At 43.1% G+C, this 23,410-nt stretch overlaps 2 protein-coding genes across 8 annotated transcripts in view; one reads left to right on the top strand and one right to left on the bottom strand.

The window, feature by feature from the left end:
• FBXL2 (F-box and leucine rich repeat protein 2) overlaps positions 1-8,684 on the top strand; it is a 91,813-nt gene extending 83,129 nt beyond the window's left edge. The window contains exons 18-19 of one of the 2 annotated variants that reach the window (XR_014064577.1): positions 6,829-6,995; positions 7,091-8,684. The gene's annotated coding sequence lies outside the window, so the exon portion shown is untranslated. Of the gene's footprint in view, positions 1-2,225; positions 2,404-6,828; positions 6,996-7,090 lie in introns of those variants that run through there. The other variant, XR_014064575.1, reaches the window with a different exon arrangement.
• Positions 1-23,410, bottom strand: part of UBP1 (upstream binding protein 1) — a 64,226-nt gene that overhangs the window by 11,173 nt on the left and 29,643 nt on the right. For 4 of the 6 annotated variants that reach the window (XM_081527112.1, XM_081527108.1, XM_081527109.1 and 1 more), the window contains 6 exons: positions 13,604-13,680; positions 9,046-9,151; positions 8,523-8,629; positions 6,756-6,908; positions 6,542-6,652; positions 1,114-1,217 (listed from right to left, as the gene is read on the bottom strand). In XM_081527112.1, coding sequence (XP_081383238.1) covers positions 1,114-1,217; positions 6,542-6,652; positions 6,756-6,908; positions 8,523-8,629; positions 9,046-9,151; positions 13,604-13,680 — 658 coding nt within the window. Of the gene's footprint in view, positions 1-1,113; positions 1,218-5,989; positions 6,098-6,541; positions 6,653-6,755; positions 6,909-8,522; positions 8,630-9,045; positions 9,152-13,603; positions 13,681-23,410 lie in introns of all 6 variants that reach the window. The other 2 variants (XM_081527106.1, XM_081527107.1) reach the window with 1 other exon arrangement.

A 23,410-nucleotide genomic window follows, 5' to 3' on the forward strand; every position in this document is an offset into this window, starting at 1 on the left:
CCCTGTTAGACTAAATGTTCATGTTCCCTCAAAAAATCACCCTGCCCGCAGCGTGATGGACAGTATTAGGAGGAAGGCCCTTTGGGACATGATGAGCAGTAGATGGAGCCGCGAGGGTGGAGCCCAGGAGAGGGATCGGAGACTTGGTGAGTGGTGGTGGGAGCGCCGCCTCCACTCTGCTCTCTAGCGCGGGAGCACTGCTGGCCAGAACCATCCTGCAGGCCCCTGGACCTGGGCGTCCAGCCTTCAGAACCAGGAGCAGTGACCTCCCGTTGTTTATAAGCCACTCAGTCCATGGTGTTTAATTACAGCAGCCCAAGCTGACTCCGACCTTGTCAGCACGGACTGTAAAAATGAGAACGTTTTCCTTTTTTTTCTGGCTGTACCGTGTGACTTGTGAGCCCTTCCTGACCAGGGGATGAACACGGGCTGCAGCACCAGCGCGGAGTTCCAACTGCTGGGCGGACAGGGAATTCTCTCCTCTATGGTTTTAACTCAATTATGAAAGTTAAGTTCCTTCCCAGTTAAGAAATGTCCTGAGAGCGAGTACCTTCTGATCCAGCTACTTACCGGGGTGCTACTGACAGGCCAGAGGAGATGAACAAAGCCCACTATTCCCACTTCTAAAACCAGAGCAAGTCTTTACAAATGCAAAGTCCTTCCTCTAAGTTTAAAGACTTAATTTTTTAAAAATATTAGTGACTTTGGGAGAGGGAAGAAACAGGGCAGAAAATAATCCTTGTTTGACATGGTGAGCTTCAAAGACAAGTGTACCTTATCATAAACACAATCGTAACCTATTCAGGTCAGTTTCCCCTTAACAACTCAGTCTTTTTCTCTCTACCCATGAACCTCATTAATGTTTTTATCTCACAAAGAATATATCTTGAAAGCACACCCTTTCCTGAGTTCCACAGTTGTGAATGTGTGAGGCACAGGGGCTAGGAAGGAAAACGCTGGAAGGTGAAGACAAGAATTTTGCTCAACAACAGGCTGTTTCTAATTACCATGTACCCCAGACACACCCCCAAAGGCTGCCGTGACTGAAGAGAAAGGGAGCTAAAGGAGCGGGGGCAGCCGGGGCCCCCGGCACTCGTCACGCACAGCGGCTACCTGTCCGGGACGCTGCAGGCGCTCTGCTGCGGGGACGTGAAGGCAGGTGCCGCGGACGGGCTGCTGTTCACGTAGGCTGTGGGGGTATCGGGCCATGGAGAACACTATGGATAGAAACAAAAATAAATGAATGATTTGCTTCTCCAGGATGTGGCAGAAATAGTCTTGTAATTCACTCTCTACTCTGGCCAAATGCGAGACCATGAACACAAGACTCCTGACATTCATCAAGCAACCTCACAGAGACACGTCAGACTGAGTGTGTGCGTGTGTGTGCGTGCGCCAGTGACAGTGTTACCTGCTGTAGCATCTAGACCCTGACTACTCTCCGACGGCCCTGAGGTGACAGGACAGCAGCCAGCTTTCCTAAAGGCATTTCAGATGTGTGCTCAAGTATCGCTACACTGGGGTCTTGAGAACTTGCACCTTCTCTTCATCCATTCCCCAGGAGGCACCTATCGAGGTCTGAAGAACGGCAGAGGCAAGAAGGGGTTCGGAAGCATCACCTGACACCGCGTGGTGACAGGGAGTGTGACTCTGTCCCTCCGGGTGCTGCTTCGCCCACCCCCCAAGGAGCAGGCCCCCCGGCACCGGGCCCTTGCTCGCTCAGCGGGATGTCATCCCCAAGTAAGAGGAGACACGCCCAGGGTCACAACACGAGAACTGCAGAGGGTGCTGCCCGCAGCCATCTAGCTATGTGTTCACATCGTCTAGAAGGGGCAGAGTGGACTTCAGTGTTTTTCAGCCCTTGGCACAGTTCTGACCAAATACAGAGCCAAAGACCCTATACAGTTAGGAGCACTGACAAAGCTGAAGCCAACACATGCTGCGCAGGCCAGGGAGGTCACGCTGAGGATGGAGGGGCTCCATCTCACTCCACGGGTATTCTTTCCAAGACTGACTACACTCCCGGGTTCCAGGGTCCACTGTCATCATCACCTCCTCCCAACTGACACAAAAAAAGGCCTCCTCTCTCACCATGGCTGCAGGGTACGAGACGCTACCAAAAACCGGGCTAAAGACCATTCAAAGATACTAGGATGGATACTGAGGAAGTACATGACTCTAAAACAATTCTGCATGTCAAGGGGTTTTCAACTTTTTGCTTTCAGAATAATTCAGGAAGACATCTGGTCAGCTGACAGACACTGAGATGGATCCATCAGATCATATTAAAAAAGAGATCACTGGAATTTCTGGCAGGTATCTCAGAAGAAGTTCCAAGGCCTGCATGACACACTGCTGAAAACAAAAATGTATCTAAATAAAGTTTCTCTTATCTACAAAAAATTTACAATAAGTATTTTTTATCCTCATCATTCAAAATATATTTCCAATAACATTTCTATTTTTATACTTAGCAATTATTCATCAAAATGTATATGATTTTTTGTTCTGATAAATTGGTACAAACAATAAGTTGTTTTAAATTCTTCAACTGACTTAAGCTTTATATGGTCATAGGAAATTTTTAAAATGAAGTTTCAACTTATATTAAGTTTGTGGTAAAAAAAAAAAAGTAGTTAGGGTGATTTTTAAAAGTTTTTCAGGCATGAAAGTATGTCTTAATTTGGACAAGATTATTTAAGGGGAATGAGAGAGAAAACATGAGATCAGGAAGTTTAAGTGTAAAAGTGTTAGTCGCTCAGTCATATCTGACTCTGCGACCCCATGGACTGTAGCCTGCCAGGCTCCTCTGACCATGGAATTTTCCAGGCAAGAATACTGGAGTGGGTTGCCATGTCCACCTCCAGGGGATCTTGCCGACCCAGGGATCAAACCTGGGTCTCCTGCATTGCAGGCAGATTCTTTACCATTTGAGCCACCAAGCTTTCAAACTTAGAGGGTAATGTCCTGGCTTCACCTTAAGTCATACAAAGAAATATTCACTATGTCAGAAAACTGTTTCCTTTGCAACTGTTTAAATTTACGATGAAAACTTTCAGACCACTAGTCTGAAGGACTCTTGAGGATAGAAACCAAGTCTCCCCAAAGGTTACAGGAGCTCAACAGCATGTCTGACAGCCATCGGTAACATAGGTGAAAACTAAAACAGAAGTCCCAGAATCTTAACATTCTTCACGCCCCTCAGAAACAGGGAAAATGACTGCAGACTTGATGTTTCAACTATCATCAACTTTCAAAAATGCCATCTAACCTGGCTGCAATGCCATGCTAAACCGCTGGCATGTCATACCACTTTCACTATCCATGACATTTTCACAATGCCGGTTCTTTTCAAACTAGGGCCTTTGTTCTTTCCAGCTTACCAAGTAGGACCTCCTCAGCACCTACAGTCTGAGGAACACAAGACCCTGTGAGCCGCCTGACACGTCTCCTAACTCGCTGGTGTCAAATGCTCAGGCTCACCTTCACTACGTGGCAGACCTTCCTGCTACACCATCCTCCCCAGCTCAAACTGCAACAACACAGCATCACACGCACATCTAAAGAGCTTAGACCTTTTCCTGTCGAGTCTCCCCAGATCCGCTTTGGTAACTACTGCCAGCTATACAACTGAGGAAGCAAAGCCATCAATAGCTGCAAGTCAGCATGGCAGGTAGTAAGTACAGCAAAGACACCAAATTTACTGTAATTCCATCAACATACTCATTTCACTTTTACATATCTAGATTCTTCTAGCATCAGAAAAGTAGGGCTGTTAACTGACATCTAAAACTTGCCCAATAATTAAGAGACTTGATTCGCTGAACACTGGAAAACTAGCGCTCAATGCAGACTGGCCTCTACTTTTAGAAAAGACAGACTTTGCAAGTTCTTCAATGTCCAAGCTGGACAAAACATCAAGACTCTTCCACCTGCATTTTTCATAGGTTTTTCTTAGTCTCGACCTAGAAGGGTCCAGGCACACCAAGGAGTATTTTCAGAGTTTCTTCTACCTTCTCATTCTTCCCTGGCTTTAAAAGTAAGCAGTGGTACTGCTTCGGCAAGGTTCCAGCAATACCCGACCTGGACTCACAGGGTGGCACCTTTGGTGCCCTGTGAACAAAGTCCCTCCCCAGGAGGAACAGAAAATGACCCAACGGCAGACCGCAGGCCCCGACAGCCCAAATCCAAGCCCATGAAACCCAGCTCAGATGCTAAGACCAACGGAGATGCGGAGGGTCCGGCTATGTGGGCTCTTGGGAACCTACAGCGTGGCCTGTATTCGTGCAGGACTGTCTCACACAGCAGCTTGCAGCTTCAACAGATAAGTCTGGATCTTCCTACTTAAAGCCACCTGTCACTGTCGGAGAACTGGAAGAAATGCTGGCCAACTTTTGTAGGCACTTGAAGAAATATACAAAATGCCACAGACTTTCTTTTCTACGGAATCAGACTGTACCTTGTTGTTAACAGGTTTCCAAGAGGAGCTCTAACTACCTCCTAGGCTTAACCAAACCAAACCAAATGCAGTCTGGGGCAGCGAGCAGGGCACACCCGGAAGACAAGCTGATCTGCAGACAGGTCACTGATCTGCTGCCGTCTTGCATACTTCAGACTTAAGAATCATGAATTCTTAACAGTTCTACTATCTACAAATTAGTTCTGGGCTATAACAGATTTAATTTATAATCAGAACCCATTCATTTTAGTTAGTTTGCAACAAGAGGGGGAAAGTGACTTGAGTTACCAGGGTTTCCCCCAAAAAAGTTTACTGAGAACCATTTGTGTCTTCAGCTGGGAAATGAGAATAGAAACAAAACTGGAGGGGTGGACGTTTGAGGGAAGGGAGTGTCCAGTTGTTCCATACAACCTGTGATATGAATCCAAAACCCCACTTAAAGAAAATGCAACATGTGTGGGCCCCCTCACCCCTCAGAGAAGGACATTTTCAGTTTTACTATGTACAGAAACATTTAAAATATTTTCACTCAATGCTTTACTTCAGAAATAATAATCCTGTGATAGTGCCTGTGGCTTTCATAGTCTACAGTTAGTTACCAATGCACGTATAAGGGTTAAAGTCTATTTTCGGCACCCAGATAGCACAAACTCTGCAGTGATGAATACACCAGCCATAAATGCAGATGATGACAGTTATTTTTAAAAAGTAATGTTTTCTGATTCCATTTACTGCAGGTATAGAACTGATCTAAGTTAATACCACAGGATAATCCTCTGTCAACAGTTTGATGAGATATGAAATAAAGACCTTATTTCTCCTTAAGCTGGTCAAGTTCATATTCAACCAAGGGCCCCCTGGACTACACACTGTGGGGAACCAGGGCTGCGAGCAGCACGGCGCCCTAGGATGCCCTGAAGCATAAGGTCACAATGCAGGTGCCGAGAGGAAACGCTAACGCAGTCCAAGGCCGCTTTTCTGCCAGTGCTGCCAACAGGCTTTTCAAAGCGCAGACACACATTCTGGCGCTACATGCAGGGAAGTGGGACACACAGCACCACGGACGCTAATGTCGAGCTAGCTGCCACCATTTCTCTAAACATCCATGACATTTTCTTATCACTTGCACATGTGAGATAACAAAACCCTTTTAACTGCCTGGAAATAACCATTTCACTAAAATAATGTTCCATCAGTGTCAGTGCTCATAAAGGGAGTGTGTGCAGAGGAGAGAGGCAGGGGAGAGGAGAGCAAGGAGGCAGGGAGCGAACACAGTTCTGGGTGCCATTTATTTGTTTTTTCCCCTCCAAAACCACCCAATATGGTCAGCTTTGTTTTAAAGTGTTAGATTTAGGAAATTGTCCTCAGTGAGGAACCAACAGAAAGCAGGAAGTCTAAACAAAAGCAAATTCAATCAGGACAAGGACATCAAAAAACGAATTTGGCTTTACGTTTCGGTGGAAGTCGGTCCTATATCTAACACTGCACAAGGGATCTTGCACAATGAGAAGAGAAGCAGAAGCCCCTTACACTGCCTCGCTTTGCCAGAGAATCACCGTAGTCTGCTGGCAAAGTCCGCTTGCTGGACTTTTTCTGCTCATGTTCAACTGCATCTTCAATTATAGGCTCAAGCCTCATCTGGACAAACACCAAAGATTGGGATCAATGTCTTTTCGTTACACAGAGAAAGATCTAACACCCTGTTTATGTCTCCGCCAACAACGTTAACAAACGTCCGACCAGCAGGATTCAAAGGTTTTAGGAAGATGCAAAACCCCAGACGTGACAAACATCGGACGTTCTGGGCCCCGGCTTAATCTCTAACCAACTTCGGGGATTTTAAAGTAAGTCTGCTTCCGGGATCCGACTGGGATTTCAGCATCTTCATTCCAGACCCCACCCAGGGAACAAATCACTTAAACTCCCCCAATTTAAACAGAGTATTTTCCCCGTCACCAAGAACATTATGCCCACTGACCACCCGAGCTTCCCGGACCCTTTGCAGCCAAAACTCATCCTCAGAGGTGGTGCCAGAGGGCACAGCTCGGCTTCTCCTCAGAACCGGAGTGGCGCCCGCATTACCTCTGTGAGGACCGTGGTGTCATAGGACGGCTGGTACTTCTCCTTCTCGTGCGCGGTTCTCTTCTCCATCTTCTCTCGGTCCGTTTTTTGTTTCCTATCTGCACCTTTTGGCTTAAAAACAAAGCAGACTTTTTCATCTATCAGGCCTCAGGCACACACCTTTTACAAGCAACGCCAGGCCTCACTTCCTCAAAGCCTGCTTTCCAGCTCTCACCTTAAAAACTTTGATTTGGCAGCTAGCTGAGTGTAGGTGATCTGTGTATTCACCATTTTCATTCTGCTTGAAGGTGTCAACCTGGATCCTAAAAGGCACTCCCTTCTCACCTCCGTGCTTCCGGGGCGTGAATTCGGTGCTGATGCAGTGTACCTAGAAGATGACTCGAGCTGAAATGGTTTCGAGTCCTGCCCACTGAGCACCCTTCGGCCCTGCTGCCTTTCAGAAGTCTTGCCACAGGTAAACTCAAGAGCCTTTCACACAGACTCCACCTGTGAGCCAGGTATCTGTCGGGAATTTCTGAGTGTCTTAATCATATGACTTTCCTTTCCCAGATCCAGCTGAGCCTTTCTGAACTGCCCCCTTCCAGCACCTCACCTTTAACGCAGGACGGGCTCCGATGATGAGCATGACCAGTACAGCAGCTTTCCTGAGTCTGTCCCCGACCCCCACCCCAGACCAGACCCATGGTCCTGAACCTGCTCATGGCTCAATCCACAGGCACCCTCACCCCATTACTTAGAGCCCCAGGGTTTGCCCTCTACTGCCAGGACCCCCAAATCCAGCCAGCTGGCCACCTTGCTGCTGTTCCTATGTCATCAGCCTGAGACACTTTGTCTGGGACTTTCACAGTCCACAGGGCTCATCCCTAGCTCCACCTGCATCCATCTGAGGCTCCTGAGGGTGGTACGCATTTCCCACCGCTTCTGCCCCCTCTTCCTGTGCCACCACGGGGACAGCTCCAGGGTACCGCACAGTGTTAGTAACAAGACGTTAGTCATTTCTGACGGCGACACGTCTCCTCTTCAAAGAACTCAAGAGTAAACTGATCTCTACACTGAGACTGAGATATATGGCCAGCTCGTACATCCCTCTCATTCACCACATAACCAGATACCCTGTCGGATGAACAACATGAGACAGTAACAAGTAATACGGCCCTAGTGACTATTAGCTGATGGCGGACCCTGCTTGGAGGACCCAAAAATGCAAAATACTCAAGATTCTCTCAAGTTCACACAAACCAGAGTCTACTTAGGCTGGTCAGCAATTAAAAGCAATCTTCTTTTTCTATATAAAGATCACCTACTCAGCAAATTTTAATTACACCGACAAATTTGAATATACTGAATATTAGAATTACTATTGACTTTATTTTACATATAACAATACTGTGTATTTGTTTTTCAAAAACTAATATCTTAGGAGATACAAACTGAGCATTCACAAGTCAAATGAAATGCCCGAGGGTTGCCTTACAGTATTCCACCGAGAAACAAAAGGGGAAATTACAGTATCTGCAGAAGCCGGGAGACAGGCACACGGACAGTTCATTATCTTCTCTTACTTCTATAGGGGTTTGCAACTTGCGTGTTAAAATATTTTTAAACAAAGCTAGATTATACTTTTTATAGTATAGTTTTTCTTAAAACTATACTTTTCAATCATCTCCTTTAAAAATAGGTTTTGTTCTAGAGAAATGCATTCTGACAAGAAGTTTTGATTATTGTTACTACCAGTAATAAATGTAGAATGTAAATAATGCTTTACACATCAGATGGTCTCTATATGTTAATGTCTATACATGATGAACTTAGTAGATTAACTCCAGTGTAACAGTGTATGTTTGTGTATACAAAAGACATTACAAGACAGTTTACAAATAAGCACTTAAGGAAAATAAGATCCTGCATCGAGAGTTCAGTCTCACCCACGGCCTTCTGAACAGCGAGGCTAGCGAGCTTGTAATAATGTGAAACTCCAAACCTGAATGAAAGCAGATGTGCGTTTTGCAGGATCCCACAGAAATTCAACTGCATTTAACTGGCTTGGATTTGTCCTTGTGTCAATTATTCCCACGGACATTGGAATATCTGCATTTTAAAAAGAAGTGACATAGGAACAAACTAATTAAAAGATTACAACTAAGATGATTATGTGCTAGTGAAATTATACCGCCCTTTTTCCGTCAGTGTTCTCCATGGTCAATCACTTCAGCCTCAAAGCCCATTTACTGTGTATCATACTTTCTCCCACCATGGTTTGTTTCTATTTCATTTTATTAAGAAAATGAGGGGGTGATGCCACTCAACAAGGATCTAAATGATTTCAAACTGGTAAAACTTCTGGGTCAGTTTCTTTCAGCACACACAGAAACACACCCCACCTTCATTCTTAACTATAAAACAACTCAAGTCACACAGGATCTGCTGACATCAAACCTTTCCCCACACAGTCACACACGGTGTGGGGAGTGGGTCACCAGGGGCTCTTCTGACACCACGTGTACCTAAGTCGAGGAGTCTGTCTCCGGGGCGATTCCACTTCCAACCTTCAAGTTGCTGATGCTCTGTATATTGGAGTCGTCGGTCATGGAATACAACTCTTATGATGCTCTACGGAATAAGTGGGGGAAATGAACACTTTTAAACTGTCCCAGCTAAAGAGCACAAGTGTATTCACTTCTTACACGTTAACCTATAACAGAAAAGCATACAGAAGCAAACTCTAATTTACACATTTTGTAAGTGAGCTGTCTTGTTCTTGGATACCTAGGTTATAGGTACAATTAATAATATTTGGTGCAAAGACTTCTAACTCAAATAACAAGAATAAAATGGTTTCTTAGGTAAAATTTTTATTAAAGAATGTGATATTGTAATTCAAAATTAAGGCCTGTGTCCATAAGAAATTAGGAAGAGTTATATTTCTACAAAGAAAACATTAGGGACGACCCTGGCTCTCCCGTGGCTAGGGCTCTGCGCTTCCAATGCAGGGGGCCTGGGTTTGATCCCTGGGCAGGGAACCCACCCCCCAGCATGCTGCACAGCACCCCCCCAAAGTGTCAAGGGCATGGGGTGAGGGTGGGGAATGGCCACCACCCTGAGACAGAGAACCTGTCTACAAAATTAATTTAAACTGCACGTGAGGTTATCTGAGGTAAGCAAGGGAAACAGAACAGACAGGAACAGAGGCAAACTTCCTCCAAACACTCAGGTTCACCCGCGGGCGGCTTTGCCTCTACCGCACAGACCGCAGGCCATTCTCGGCTCTCCACCTGTGCCCCCCTCACCCGCCACAGCTCTGGGACAGGACAACAGGTCATCAAAATGGGTTCAGATACCATATTTGCACTAATTAGTGTTTCTGACACATTTATAAGTAATTGCTTCTCAGACTGTGATGGAGTAAGATAATCTTATTTCCAGCAGACTCCCTGCGGGATTGAACAGGAAGTAACTTGTTACCCATACACAGAAATATCACCATTAGTGCCCCCCCCAACACCACATGCTGTCCAAACCAAAGCTGATACATATTTTGAAAGGAACCATTTAAAAGCGCAGCACAGAAAATGGCACGATCTTGATTCTCTCATATTTTAGTAAAAACCAGATCAAACCCATGAATTCAGATAAAAATAGTATGAGAATATACTAGTTTGGAGTGCTGTACTAACCCCCTTTCTGAGTCAGACTAAGCACAGGAAGCAATACGGAGGGAGGACCACACGTGTGAAATGACAGGATATAAAAGGAAACCTCTCAAGTGAGGTCGGAAGGGGAGACACTGTTCTCTGGAAAGTGAAGTCGCGTCCGACTCTGCAACCCCATGGACTGTAGCCCACCCGGCTCCTCTGTCTATGGGATTCCCCAGGCAGGAATACTGGAGGAGGTTGCCATTTCCTTCTCCACAGATCCTTCCAACCCAGGAATGGAACCTGGCTCTCCTGCACTGCAGGCTGACTTTACCATCTGAGCCGCCATGAAGTTCTGACTGACAGGAGACGACGCACCTGGAGAATGAGCCACAGACGGAGGAGCCCTGACAACAAGGCCGGGACAGAGTAAGCGGAGAGCACGCTGAGTATTCTAAGCACATCAAGAGGTTCCCAAGCACCTGTGCTCAGCAACATTTGATCCCTAAGACTTCCTCTCAAGAGTGAGTCAAAGATCATGGGGGCAGGAAATTCAACTCTAGATGGCTCCAGAGTATTCTAGGGGCTCTTCTAGCTGAAAAGAATGGTAACTAACTATGACTCTGAATCCCAGACAAGCTCTCAGGATGTGACTGGCTGTATTCACATTCACCAAAAATCAGACATGAGGTTTCTCAAGTGCTTGATCAAACTAATTTAAGACTGGTTAAAAAGTAACCCTGTGACTGTCACAAGGACAACCGAGTTCACCCACATCGTCCCTTAAATAACATATTACTAGTCCAAAATCACTGCTGATGGTGATTGCAGCCATGAAATTAAAAGACGCTTACTCCTTGGAAGGAAGGTTATGACCAACCTAGATAGCATATTGAAAAGCAGAGACATTACTCTGCCAACAAAGGTCCGTCTAGTCAAGGCTATGGTTTTTCCAGTAGTCGTGTATGGATGTGAGAGTTGGACGGTGAAGAAAGCTGAGTGCCGAAGAGTTGATGATTTTGAACTGTGGTGTTGGAGAAGACTCTTGAGAGTCCCTTGGACTGCAAGAAGATCCAACCAGTCCATCCTAAAGGAGATCAGTCCTGGGTGTTCACTGGAAGGACTGATGTTGAAGCTGAAACTCCAATACTTTGGCCACCTCATGCGACGAGTTGACTCACTGGAAAAGACCTTAATGCTGGGAAGGACTGGGGGCAAGAGGAGAAGGGGACGACAGAGGATGAGATGGTTGGATGGCATCACCGACTCGATGGACATGGGTTTGGGTAAACTCCAGGAGTTGGTGATGGACAGGGAGGCCTGGCTGCAGTCCATGGGGTCGCAAAGAGTTGGACACAACTGAGCGACTGAACTGAACTGAACTGAGGCTGAATATTAACCAGGTGTGGTACAATTTGGCAAAGATTTGCCGGGACGCCCAATACTTGTCTGACATTGATGAGCTGGAACCAGGTCATGCTGAGAGAATCTTCAACACTGATAATAGGCCTCCTGGACTCTGGAAAATGAGAGCTGAGTCTCCTTGACCAAACTCTATTTGTCACTAGAGTTCAGCAGAGTATAACCAACTCAATGGGGCTTGCTTACTGGGAACAATGCTGACACCTTTGTAAAAAGGGGAATCTGGTCAGTGTTTACCACAGGTGAGAAAGCAAAATGAGGGAATTTTTAACATTATTTCAAGGCAAATAGATGCGGAAAAAGTGGAAGCAGTGACAGATTTTATTTTGGGCTCCAAAAATCACTGTGAGTGGTGACTGCAGCCATGAAATTAAAAGACGCCTGCTCCTTGGAAGGAAAACTATGACAAACCCAACAGTGTATTACAAGGCAGAGATATCACTTTGCTGACACAGGTCTGTAAAGTCAAAGCTGTAATTTTTCCAGTAGTCATGTATGGATGTGAGAATTGGACCATGAAGAAGGCTGAGTGCGAACTGTGGTGTTGGAGAAGACTCTCGCGAGTCCCTTGGACAGCAGGGAGATCCATCCAGTCCATCCTAAAGGAGATCAACCCTGAATATCCACTGGAAGGACCGATGTTGAAGCTGAAACTCCAATACTCTGGCTACCTGATGTGAACAGCTGACTCATTAGAAAAGACTCTGATGCTGGGAAAGATTGAGGGCAGGAGGAGAAGGGGACGACAGAGGATGAGATGGTTGGATGGCATCACTGACACAATGGACATGAACTGGAGCAAGCTCCAGGAGATAGTGAAGAACAGGGAAGCCAGGCATGCTGCAGTCCATGGGGTCACAAAGAGTTGGACAACAACAAATGATTAAAAAAAAAAATACAGTCACCTGACTCACCCTCTAGGGAAAGGACCAAACTCACTGATGTAGCAGAGACATGACAGACTCCACATGTAAAGGGCACGTGTGAGAACAGGTAAGTCACCCCTTTCCTTCCATTCCAAGTCCGCTGGGAGTCCTAGGAGTCAGAGAAGCCTGGGCGCTTACTCCAGGTTGGCCAGACAGTGCTCCATTGGGGGCCAGAACCTCTCCCAGGATGAGGAGCTTTGTGCCCCTAAATATTCAAAGCCTCTCAGGCCCGCAGCGCCGGACAGCTGCTTTCGGGACACGCTAGGTTTGTCAGCATCAGTACCACTGTCCCCTCCCCACGTTCACCCTTCTGAAAAGGGACGGGACTTTCCAACCGAGTGCCTCTCCGCACTGAGGGCCCAGCAGTCCCTGGGCCCCCACGGGCCTCCCTGGAGGAAGATGGAAGGACCGAGCGAAGTCCTGCTTCTCTCTCACTAACACTGGCCTCACTGAAGTGTTCCCTTCTTCCATAACCCTTGCCCTGTAATGCTCTAGAGTTCTGATGTTACACTGTGTGGTGAGGGACAAGTAAAGACTAGAAGGATCCACCATGCGTGATACTGCAGGAGCCAGTGGTAGGTCTGAAAATCCTAAAAGGACTGGGTTTGGCTATGCCTGGAATCAATGACTCTTCAGATACGCCAGTAGGGTGAAGAAATAAAATTTCACTTAAAAACTTGCAGACGTAAAATAAAAAGATCTTTAGAAGCATCATAGTAACAGGAATACTTGCCTCCATACTATCTTTTTCCCTAAGGTATCTTTTAAAGAGAAACAAAGTTTTTGTTATTTAGTACTGGGTTTTTCACCCTTGCTCAGCTGCAACTAACTGTTCTATGGTAGCTTGTTTCCAGAGGGCCTTAATATTTACTTCCCTCAGTAACTGCTATAATTCCTATTTTACAGAGGAGTAAACAAAACATAGCTCAAAAAGTTAAGTTTCCATAAACCCGTTACTTCCTTAAAGTGACATTAAATAATTTGTTAATAACTCCTGCAACAAAAGATGAAACTCTTGCAGCAAAACTGCTATTTTTTGAGTCGTTTCAGTATCTTTTCAGAATTTAAATGGAGGTCCTTACCTTTACCAGTTTTCCAGTGATTTCAGGCACATCTCCCATTTTCCGATTATCCAGCATTCGAATTTCGTAAGACTGACCTACATGTAAAAACTGTGTATCAAAAACAACCCATATAAAGAATCTAACCCTGTGTATTCAGCTCTCTCTCAAACACGCAATTACCCAGTGTTGATTTCTTAGAGGAGCAAACTAGGGTTGATCTTTCTCTTTCCTGCAAGTCACATCCTTTCCTTCTTCCACTCTCACAGAAGACTGATGAGTTCCTTGGTCACTTCACTTTCCTCTCACACTACAGTCTCATTACACATACACATATTATCTGAAACCAATTTTTCTTAACAGCTTTACTGAGATATAACTTATATGCCATAAAATTCACCCTTTTAAAGCATGCAGTTGTTTTTCAGTATATGCAAACTTGCGCAGCCGTCACTGCTATTAACTTGAGCACCTTCATCCTCACAAACACACGCCTGTGAGCAGGTCCCTTCTCGTCCTCCCACCCCGGCCCCTTGCGACTGCTCATCAATCTGCCTTTTGCCTCTTGGACCCTTGATATAAATGGAATCACACAGGTGGCCTCTGTGACTGACTGTTTCACTTACGTGTCAGTCTTTCCTCTTTATGGCCAAATTATTCAACTGAACATACACAGCACATTTCGTTTATTCATTCAACAGTTGACAGGCATCTGGGTTGTCTCCACTTTTTGGCTATTATGAATAATGATACTAGCAACATTTGTGGACAGGTTTTTGTATGAGCTAGGGTCACATTTTAACCCTGGAGCCTTCTTCCTTGTGTCAGGTAAATCCAGCTTACATTTTGTCACTGCTCAATTTTGGTCCATAAAAAAGCACAAGTAGGTTCTCACATACCAATCTATTTAATCAGGAAAATAAGCTGCTGCCAAAAGTCAAGTAATAGGCTCCAGATTTACTAAAAAAGATTTCTGGATTAACTATCATTAAATAATAAAAGTGACAGCATAATTTGATATGTAGAAAATTAGGAGTAATTAAAGAGGGCTTCCAGTCCATATGAAGCTAAGGCTCTTTATGATGAAACTACCAATATCTTACCCACACTACACTGGGCTTACAAAAAAAAAACATACAAAGGGTGTAAGACCATACGGTCAAAATACAAGTTACCAAAATACAACCAAATCACTCCAAGGCTGGTAAAGGAAAATAACTGCCATATATACCACTAAAGAACAGTCTTTAAATTAATTCAACACATTGAGAGAGATTAAAAAAAAACACCTGTATGGCAAGAGGGGGATTTTTTTCCTTTACAGTTAAATCTGCAGCACACTTAACAACGGATCTGAACTGATCTTTTAAAAAGGCAAAGAACGTAAAATAAACGTTCTTGCCACTGCCAAGAACCCCAGGACGAGACTGCAGTTTTGGCATCTACACACCCTCTATCAAGGGAATAATAACCAGCACACACCAAGTGAAGAGGCGACAGGCATCCATATTACAAACAGGCCTCGTACTAAATAAACCCACACAAGCAACACAGGGATATCCCCACATATAAACAGCTCTCTAAAACCACACTAGATAATTGTTTTTTCTAAACTCACAGATGAAGAGAATATAAGTAAAATGGAGAAGCAGAAGAACCAGTCCTAGTTAAAAGACCAAGAGAATTTCCCTGAAAAAATAAACAGTGAAGCAGACCTCTTTGATCTAATAGACACTGAGTTCCAAAAGGAGGTAATGAAAATATTGAAGGAATTATGAAAGGCTATGGATAGAAATGCAGATTATTGTGAAAAGGAACTAGAAACTATAAAGAGGGGCCAAGAAAAATTAGAAAATTCATTTCCTGAGACAAAAGCTGAGCTAAAGGCAATGAATAGCAGAATGAATAATTCAGAAGAAAGAATAAGTGATCTGGAAGGTAGAATAATGGAAATTATCCAATCAGAACAGCAACCAGAAAGCCAAATTAAAAAAAAAAATGAAAGCAATGTAAGAGACCTACCTATAGGATAATCTAAAGCATGCCAATCTACGCATAATAGGGATTCCAGAAAGGAAAGAAAGAGAAAAAGGGCCAAAAATGTATTTGAAGAAATGATGGCTGAAAACTTCCCAAACCTAAAGAAGAGAACAGATATCCAGATACAGGAAGCATGGAGGGTCCCAAATAAGATGAACCCAAAGAGACCTACACCATGACGTATTATAATAAAAATGGCAAAGTTAAAAGGGGACTCCAAAGGCAGCAAGACAAAAACAGAGTTCATTACAAGGGAACTCCCATCAGACTACAGGCTGATTTCTATACAGAAATGCTGCAGGCCACAAGGGATATATTCTAAGTCCTGAAAGGGAGAAACCTGCAACCTAGGACACACTCTACCCAAGAAGATCATCATTTAGAATAGGAGAGAGGAAGAATTCCTCAGACAAGTAAAAACCAAAACACTACAGCAATGCTTAGCCTATTTTAAAGAAAATATTGAAAAGTCTTCTCTACAAAGTAGTAAAGAAGTAAGGATCTGTAGGAAAGAGAAAAATCCACAACTGGAAAATATATCACTTAAATAAGCTAGCACATACATTTTTTAAAAATCAAAAACATTTCTGTGAAAGTGATGATAACCATAATGAACAGCAAAACGATAAACACAAAGATACAAAGTGAAAGTGTTAGTTGCTCAGTCGTGTCCGACTCTTTGTGACCCTGTGGACTCTAGCCCACCAGGATCCTCTGTCCATGGAATTCTCCAGGCAAGAACACCGGAGTGGGTTGCCATCTCCTTCTCCAGGGGATCTCCCTGACCCAGGGGCTGAACCCGGGTCTCCTGCATTGCTGGCAGATTCCTTACCAACTGAGCCACCAGAGAAGTGGTGAAGATATAAAAAAAGACATCAAAACCATAAAATAGGGGTGGGGAGGGAATAAGAGAATGTAGACTTTTTTTCCCCTAGAATATCTTTTGAGCCCATATGACTAACAGTCTAGGGAAAGGAGATAAAGGAAGGGGTTGATATTCTTGAAAAACAGAGTAAGCACAAATCAAAAACAAAACAGCTTCATAAAAAAACAAAAAGAAGGGAACATAAGTGTAATAGAAGACAAAATCCTGAAACCACAAAAAGAAAAACAAAAAAAGGAAAAAGAAAAACTATAAAATCAATGGGAAAATAGGTTTAAAGTAGCAATAAATACATAGTTATCAATAATTACCTTAAATGTCAACAGATTAAAACATGAAGAGTTGCAGACTGGATTTAAAAAAAAAAAAAAAAGAGGCTCAACTACACTGCCTGTAAGAGACCCGCTCTAGGGCAAAGGACACACCTAGATGGACAGTGAGAGGATGGAAAAAGATACTCAGGCAAACAGAAAAGACAAGAAGGAGGGGGCTGCAATACCCTTCACAGAGAAAACAGACTTTAAAGATAAAGGACACTATATAATGCTACAAGAAGCAAAATCAGAAGATTTTATACTCGTCAACATATACACACCTAATAAAGGAGCACCCAAATACATAAAGACTAACAGAGAGAAAGGGAAAAACTGACAAGAATATAATAGCCAAAGACCTCAAGACAGAGAATCAATAAGGCAACAGAAATCTTAAATGATACAATAGAACAGGTAGACTTAATTGATATTTTCAGGACATTTCATCCAAAAAAAAAATAAAAACCAGAATATACATTCTATTCCAGTGCACATGGAATATTCTCTAGGACTGACCCCATATGAGGGCACAAAGCAAGCAACAAATTTAAGACCGAAGGATCTTTTCTTACCATAACACCGTGAAACTAGAAATAAACCACAGGAGGTAGGGGAAGAAAGCAAAACACAGACAATTAAAGGAGACAAAACATTCTACTAAAAAATTTACGGGTCAACATTGTAAAGCAATTATACTCCAGTTAAAATTTAAAACAAAAAAACCTAACAGATCAAGGATGAAATCAAAGGGGAAATTTTAAAATACCTTGAGGCAAATGAAAATGAAAAGACAACCACACAAAATCTACAGGACTCAGCAAAAGGAGTTCTTAGAAAGAAGTTCATAGCCATACAGGCCTTCCTCAAGAAAAAAACAAAAAAAAATCTCAACCTAACTTACAACTTAAAAAGAATTAGAAAAAGGAGAACAAATAAAACCTAAAGTCATCAGAAGGAAATAAATAATAATTACCATAGAGGACACAGAGACTAAAGAACTCCCCACAGGAACGTCCCGGTGGCCCAGCGGCTAAGACTTCACGCTCCCAATGGGGCGGGCCCAGGTTCAATCCCTTGGTTAAGGAACCAGATCCCGGATGCCACAACTAAAGATCCAGCAGGCTACAACTAAAGGTCCTACAGGCCACAACAGAAAGAGTTCCCGCACGCCACAGAACCGCAGAAGACCTGGCACAGCATCCCCCCCGCCCCCCAGCCGAACCTTCCTACAAACTAAAGTCCAGGACCAGATGTCTTCACAGGCGAAGTCTACTGAACATACAAAGAAGAATCTATACTAACCCTTCTCAAACTCTTCCAAAAGACTGAAGAGGAGGGAACACTCCCAAGGACATTCTATGAAGCCAACATCAACCTGATACCAAAACCAGACAAAGATACCATGAAAAAAGAAAACTACAGGCCAGTATCTTGGATGAATACAGATGTAAAAATTCTCAACAAAGTATTAGCCAATTGAATCTAACAACACATAAAACAGATCACATACCATAACCAAGTGGGATTTATCCCAAGCTCACAAGGACAGTTCAATATACGCAAATCAATCAATGTAATGTACCACATTAAAAAAAGAAAAGTCAAAATCCACATGATTGTCTCAATAGATGCAGAAAGGCCATCTGACGAAGTTCAACACCCACCAAATGTATGCCAAAGTGGGTATACATAGAACATATCTCAACATAATAAAAGCCACTTATTACAAACCCACAGCCAATATAATAACTCAATATATATATAACTCAGCCAATATAATAACTCAGTGAAAAGCAGAAAACATTCCTGCTAAAAACTGGAACAAGACAAGGATGCCCACTCTCACCACTTCTATTCAACTCAGAATTGGAATTCCCTGATACAGCAATCAGAAAAGAAAAAGAAATAGAAGGTAACCAAACTGGATGGGAAGAGGTAACACTGTCACTATACGCAGATGACATGATACTGGAAATCCTAAGGATTCCACACAAAAACTACTAGATCTGGTAAGTGACAGCCTGCCCTCCAGGTAGCAGAATACAAGATTAACTTTCAGAAACTGGTTGCACTTCTTTACACTAACAGTGAAGTCTCAGAGAAAAAAAGAATGTAAAAAAGAAAAGTGCCCTTTAAAATCACAACAACAAAATACCTAGGAATAAATTTGACCAAGGAGATGCAAGACTTATGTGCTGAGAACTATAAAACATTAATACAGGAAATTAAAGAGGATTCAAAGAAATGGAAGCTACCCATGTTCTTGATTGGAAGAATAAATACTGTTAAAATGGCCATACCACCCAAAGCAGTCTACAGGTTTAATGCAATTCTTATCAAATTACCCATGACATTTTTTCACAGAACTAGAACAAATAATCCAAAAACATATATGAAACTGTGGAAGACCCAGAATGGCCAAAGCAATCCTGAAGGACAAAAGACAAAACGAAACAGGAGGCACAGCTCTTCCAGACAGCAGACAGTGAACAGCCTAGTACAGTACTGCCACAAACACAAACACACACGGATCAATGAAACAGACTAGAAATAAACCCACACACCTGCACTCAGTCTGCCACAAAGGAGGCGGACTACAACAAGCGGGAAAGCCTCTTCAGCAAGTGGTGTTGGCAAAGTGGACCGTTACATGTAAATCGATGAAGTTAGAATTCATACCATACCACCATGCACAGAAATAAACTCAATATTCAAACAGTACATTAAACTGAACAATAAAAAAACAAACAACCCAGTTGAAAAATCAGCAGAAAACCTAAAGAGATTTCTCTGAAGAAGAAATACAGATGGGCAATAAGGCATGAAGAGATGCTCAGTGTCACTAATGATTAGAGAAATGCAAATCCTCAGTACAGTGAGGTCACACAGGCCAGAGTGGCCATCATCCAGAAGTCTACAGATAACAAACGCTGGAGGGAGCGAAGAAAAGGGAACCCTCCTACACTACTGGTGGGAATCTGAGTTGGTGCAGCCACCATGGAAAACAGTCTAGCTTCCTCAGAAAACTAAGAGTTACCGTATGATCCAGCAGTCTCACACCTGCACATGTATCCAGACAAAACTATAATTCAAAAAGAGAACTCCATCCCTATGTTCCTAGGAGCACTATTCATAATAATGAAGACATGGAAACAACCTAAATGTCCATTGACAGATGAATGGATAAAGAAAATGTGGTATATATACAATGGAATACTAGTAAGTGGTTAAGAAAAAGAGCCACATAATGCCACTGGCAGCAACATGGACACAAACAGAGACCCTACCATATTAAGTGAAGTCAGTCAGAAAGAGAAGGACAGATACCCTATGATATCACTTATGTGTAAAATCTAAAAAACAACAGAACTAGCTATGAAACAGGAACAGAGTCATGGGCACAGAGAGCAGACTGGAGGCTGCCAAGGGGGAGGGGGCGGTTTGGAAGTTTGGGATCCGAGACAGGAACTAGTATTTGCTGTGCTGTTGGTTAGACACTATGTCGTGTCTCTGCGACCCCATGGACTGTAGCCCACCAGGCTCCTCTGTCCCTGGAGTTTCCCAGGCAAGAATACTGGAGTGGGTTGCCATTCCCTTCTCCAGGTGACGTTCCGGACCTAGGGATCGAACCTGCATCTCCTGCTTGGCAGGCAGAGTCTTTACCACTGCACATGGGAAGCCCAAACTAGTATATATAGAATGGATAAGCAACAAGGTCTTACTGTCTATATGAAAGTCTTACTATAAGTAAGACTTACTTATAGTACAGGGAACTATATTCAGTCTATCTTGTCATAAATCTTAATGAAAAAGAATGCATATGTGTATAATTGTATCACTCTGCTATACACCAGTAATTAACACAACACCAAGTCAACTATACTTTAGTTTAAATTTTTTTTAATTTTTAAGAAACAAATGAATAGGTATTGTTGATAAATACACCATTATGTATCTGAAATTATACTCAACCTCAGGAACTTAGGACACAAAAATTAACAAAATGTTTGTGCTGATTATCAACAAAAAATTCAATTAATTAAAAAAAAAGACAAGTGGGTAAAAATGGGGGAGAAATAAGCATATAAGATATGGAGAAACATAAACTGATAAAAGTATGAAAGGCAGTCTGCCTGCACCTGTTAAGAAATTAAATACTGCACCTTTTGACTCAGTTCTGGTTAGTAAGAGGAGGAATATTTGCACCTCACATCACACATAGGGGGCTAGCTCTTATACAAAAAGAAAAGAACTCTTAAAAAATTGTTAACAAATGCCCAACGTTCCTAGCAGAAAATGAGTAAATCACGTGAACACATGGTTCACACTAGAGAAGGAAAAGCCAACAGTTCTTAAACATGTTAAAAGACATATCCCTGGCAATTCCCTGGCGGCCCAGTGGTTACAACGTGGCAAGCTCATTGCTGAGGCCCTGGGCTAGATTCCTGGTCAGAAAACTAAGATTCACAAGAAACATGGTATGTGCAAAAAAAAAAGACATTTGACCTCCACCAGGCACATCCAAGTTAAAGTCACAATAAAATGGCTTTTCACCTAGCGGGTTAGCATGAATTCCTCAGTTTGAGATATCTCAGCTAAAGGGAAATAGTCCCTCTCATCTGCAGACAGTAGGGGCAGAAATGATTTAAGAAGCAGTGGTCTCTCGCTTGAGATTCTGAAGGTAGATAGAGCCCGTGCATCTTCTTGTGTGAGACAAGGAGCAGCTGAGAGCTACTTCAGGTTTTTGGCAAGGGAATTTCCTGCCATGGGCAAGATCGCAAGGAGCAGATCTGAGGGGGAAAACCAAGAAGTGGAATCATGTACATTTAAGTCTGAGAGACCTGCTGGGCATTCAAGTAGATAGTCAGGCTGACTTATAAATCTGACAACCAGCCAAAGAGCAGCCTGCGAGACGGGAGGTGAACCGGGTGGACAAGGAGGGAGGGAGAGCTTCTCTCACCAGGACTGCCCCGTGGTCTTCAAAACCTCAAAATTCTCAGGAGCGAAAAAGGTCAAAGGAAGAAATCTCAACACCACTGTCTTCGTCTGCATTGCTTTTCCTCCTCAGCCTTAGGACACCTCTGTGCTCAATACCAAGTCCCACCTGTTTCCACAATAGAGATCCGAATTTGGTGCTCCTGCATTAAAGCACCAGAGATTTTCATTCTTCTCAAGTCAAGACTAACACTTAACATGCTTCAGATGGTTTCCCTTTTGGAAACTGCAGACGGTGTGTCCTTGCTTCCCTCCTTCAGTCTCATCCGAGTCTCTCACTATTCAGAAATCCCTCCCCTCAACAATTTCATTCAAGGGCAAAATCCAGAGAGGAATGGCCAATGATACCAGAATTTTATCAGTTCAATTTCTTCTTCTATTTGATATCTTCCCATAATTATCTTAATAACACAACTTCAAGGTTAGTTTCGTTGATCTACATTAGTCTAGGTTATCAAAGAAATATAAAAAGGGTCCCACTACCAAGGAAGTATAAAGTTAGACAAACTAAAATATGCCATGAGTTACTAGTCTTATTTTTAGCTTTATCTTCTGAATGTACCTTTAATGAGATTTCTTTACTCCTTTCTTGGCTTAGAGAAGCAAGAGCACTGACAGAATTAAAAAATTTAACTGATACAAGTTCATACCACCACCTGCCTCTGAATATAGAGTCTAAGATGGACATGTACTCCAGAGCAACATGGAGCCCAAGACGTGACAGATCCCCCTGGATTAAGTTCAAAGCATTTATTTCTAAGGTCCTAATTCAGAAGGTTGTAACAAGAACAAAAGCTAACCTTAAGAAAATCTGCTACACTGTGAAATGAAATATTACTGGGGCGGAGTGGAGAAAAAGCTACAGAAAGAATGAAGAGGATGAGCCAAAGCAGAAACAACATCCAATTGTGGTTGTATCTGGTGCTCAGATGTTGTGAAGACTATATATACTGTATAGGAACCTGGAATGTTAGGTTCATAAATCAAGGTAAACTGGAAGTGGTCAAACATGAGATGGCAAGAATGAACATCGACATTTTAGGAATCAGTGAACTAAAATGGATGGGAATGGGCAGACTGAATTCAGATGACCATTGTATCTACTACTGTGAGCAAGAATCCCTTAGAAGGAATGGGATAGCCCTCTTAGTCAACAAAAGAGGTTTGAAATGCAGTACTTGGGTGCAATCTCAAAAATGACAGAATGATCTCGGTTCATTTCCAAGGCAAACCATTCAACATCACAATAATTCAAGTTTATGCCCCAACCACTAATGCCAAAGAAGATGAAGTTGAACTGTTCTATGAAGACCTACAAGACCTCCTAGAACTAACACCAAAAAAAGATGTCCTTTTCATCATAAGGGACTGGAATGCAAAAGCAGGAAGTCAAAAGATACCCGGAGTAACAAGCAAGTTTGGCCTTGGAGTACAAAATGAAGCAGGGCAAAAGCTAACCGAGTTTTGCCAAGAGAACGCACTGGTCATAGCAAACACCCTCTTCCAACAACACAAGAGATGACTCTACACATGGACATCACCAGATGATGAGTACCAAAGTCAGACTGATTATATTCTTTGCAGCCGAAGATGGAG

Source organism: Giraffa tippelskirchi, chromosome 9, assembly GCF_054371585.1.
Source record: "Giraffa tippelskirchi isolate mGirTip1 chromosome 9, T2T-mGirTip1v1.2.pri, whole genome shotgun sequence".
In the NCBI taxonomy this organism is placed as follows: domain Eukaryota; kingdom Metazoa; phylum Chordata; class Mammalia; order Artiodactyla; family Giraffidae; genus Giraffa; species Giraffa tippelskirchi.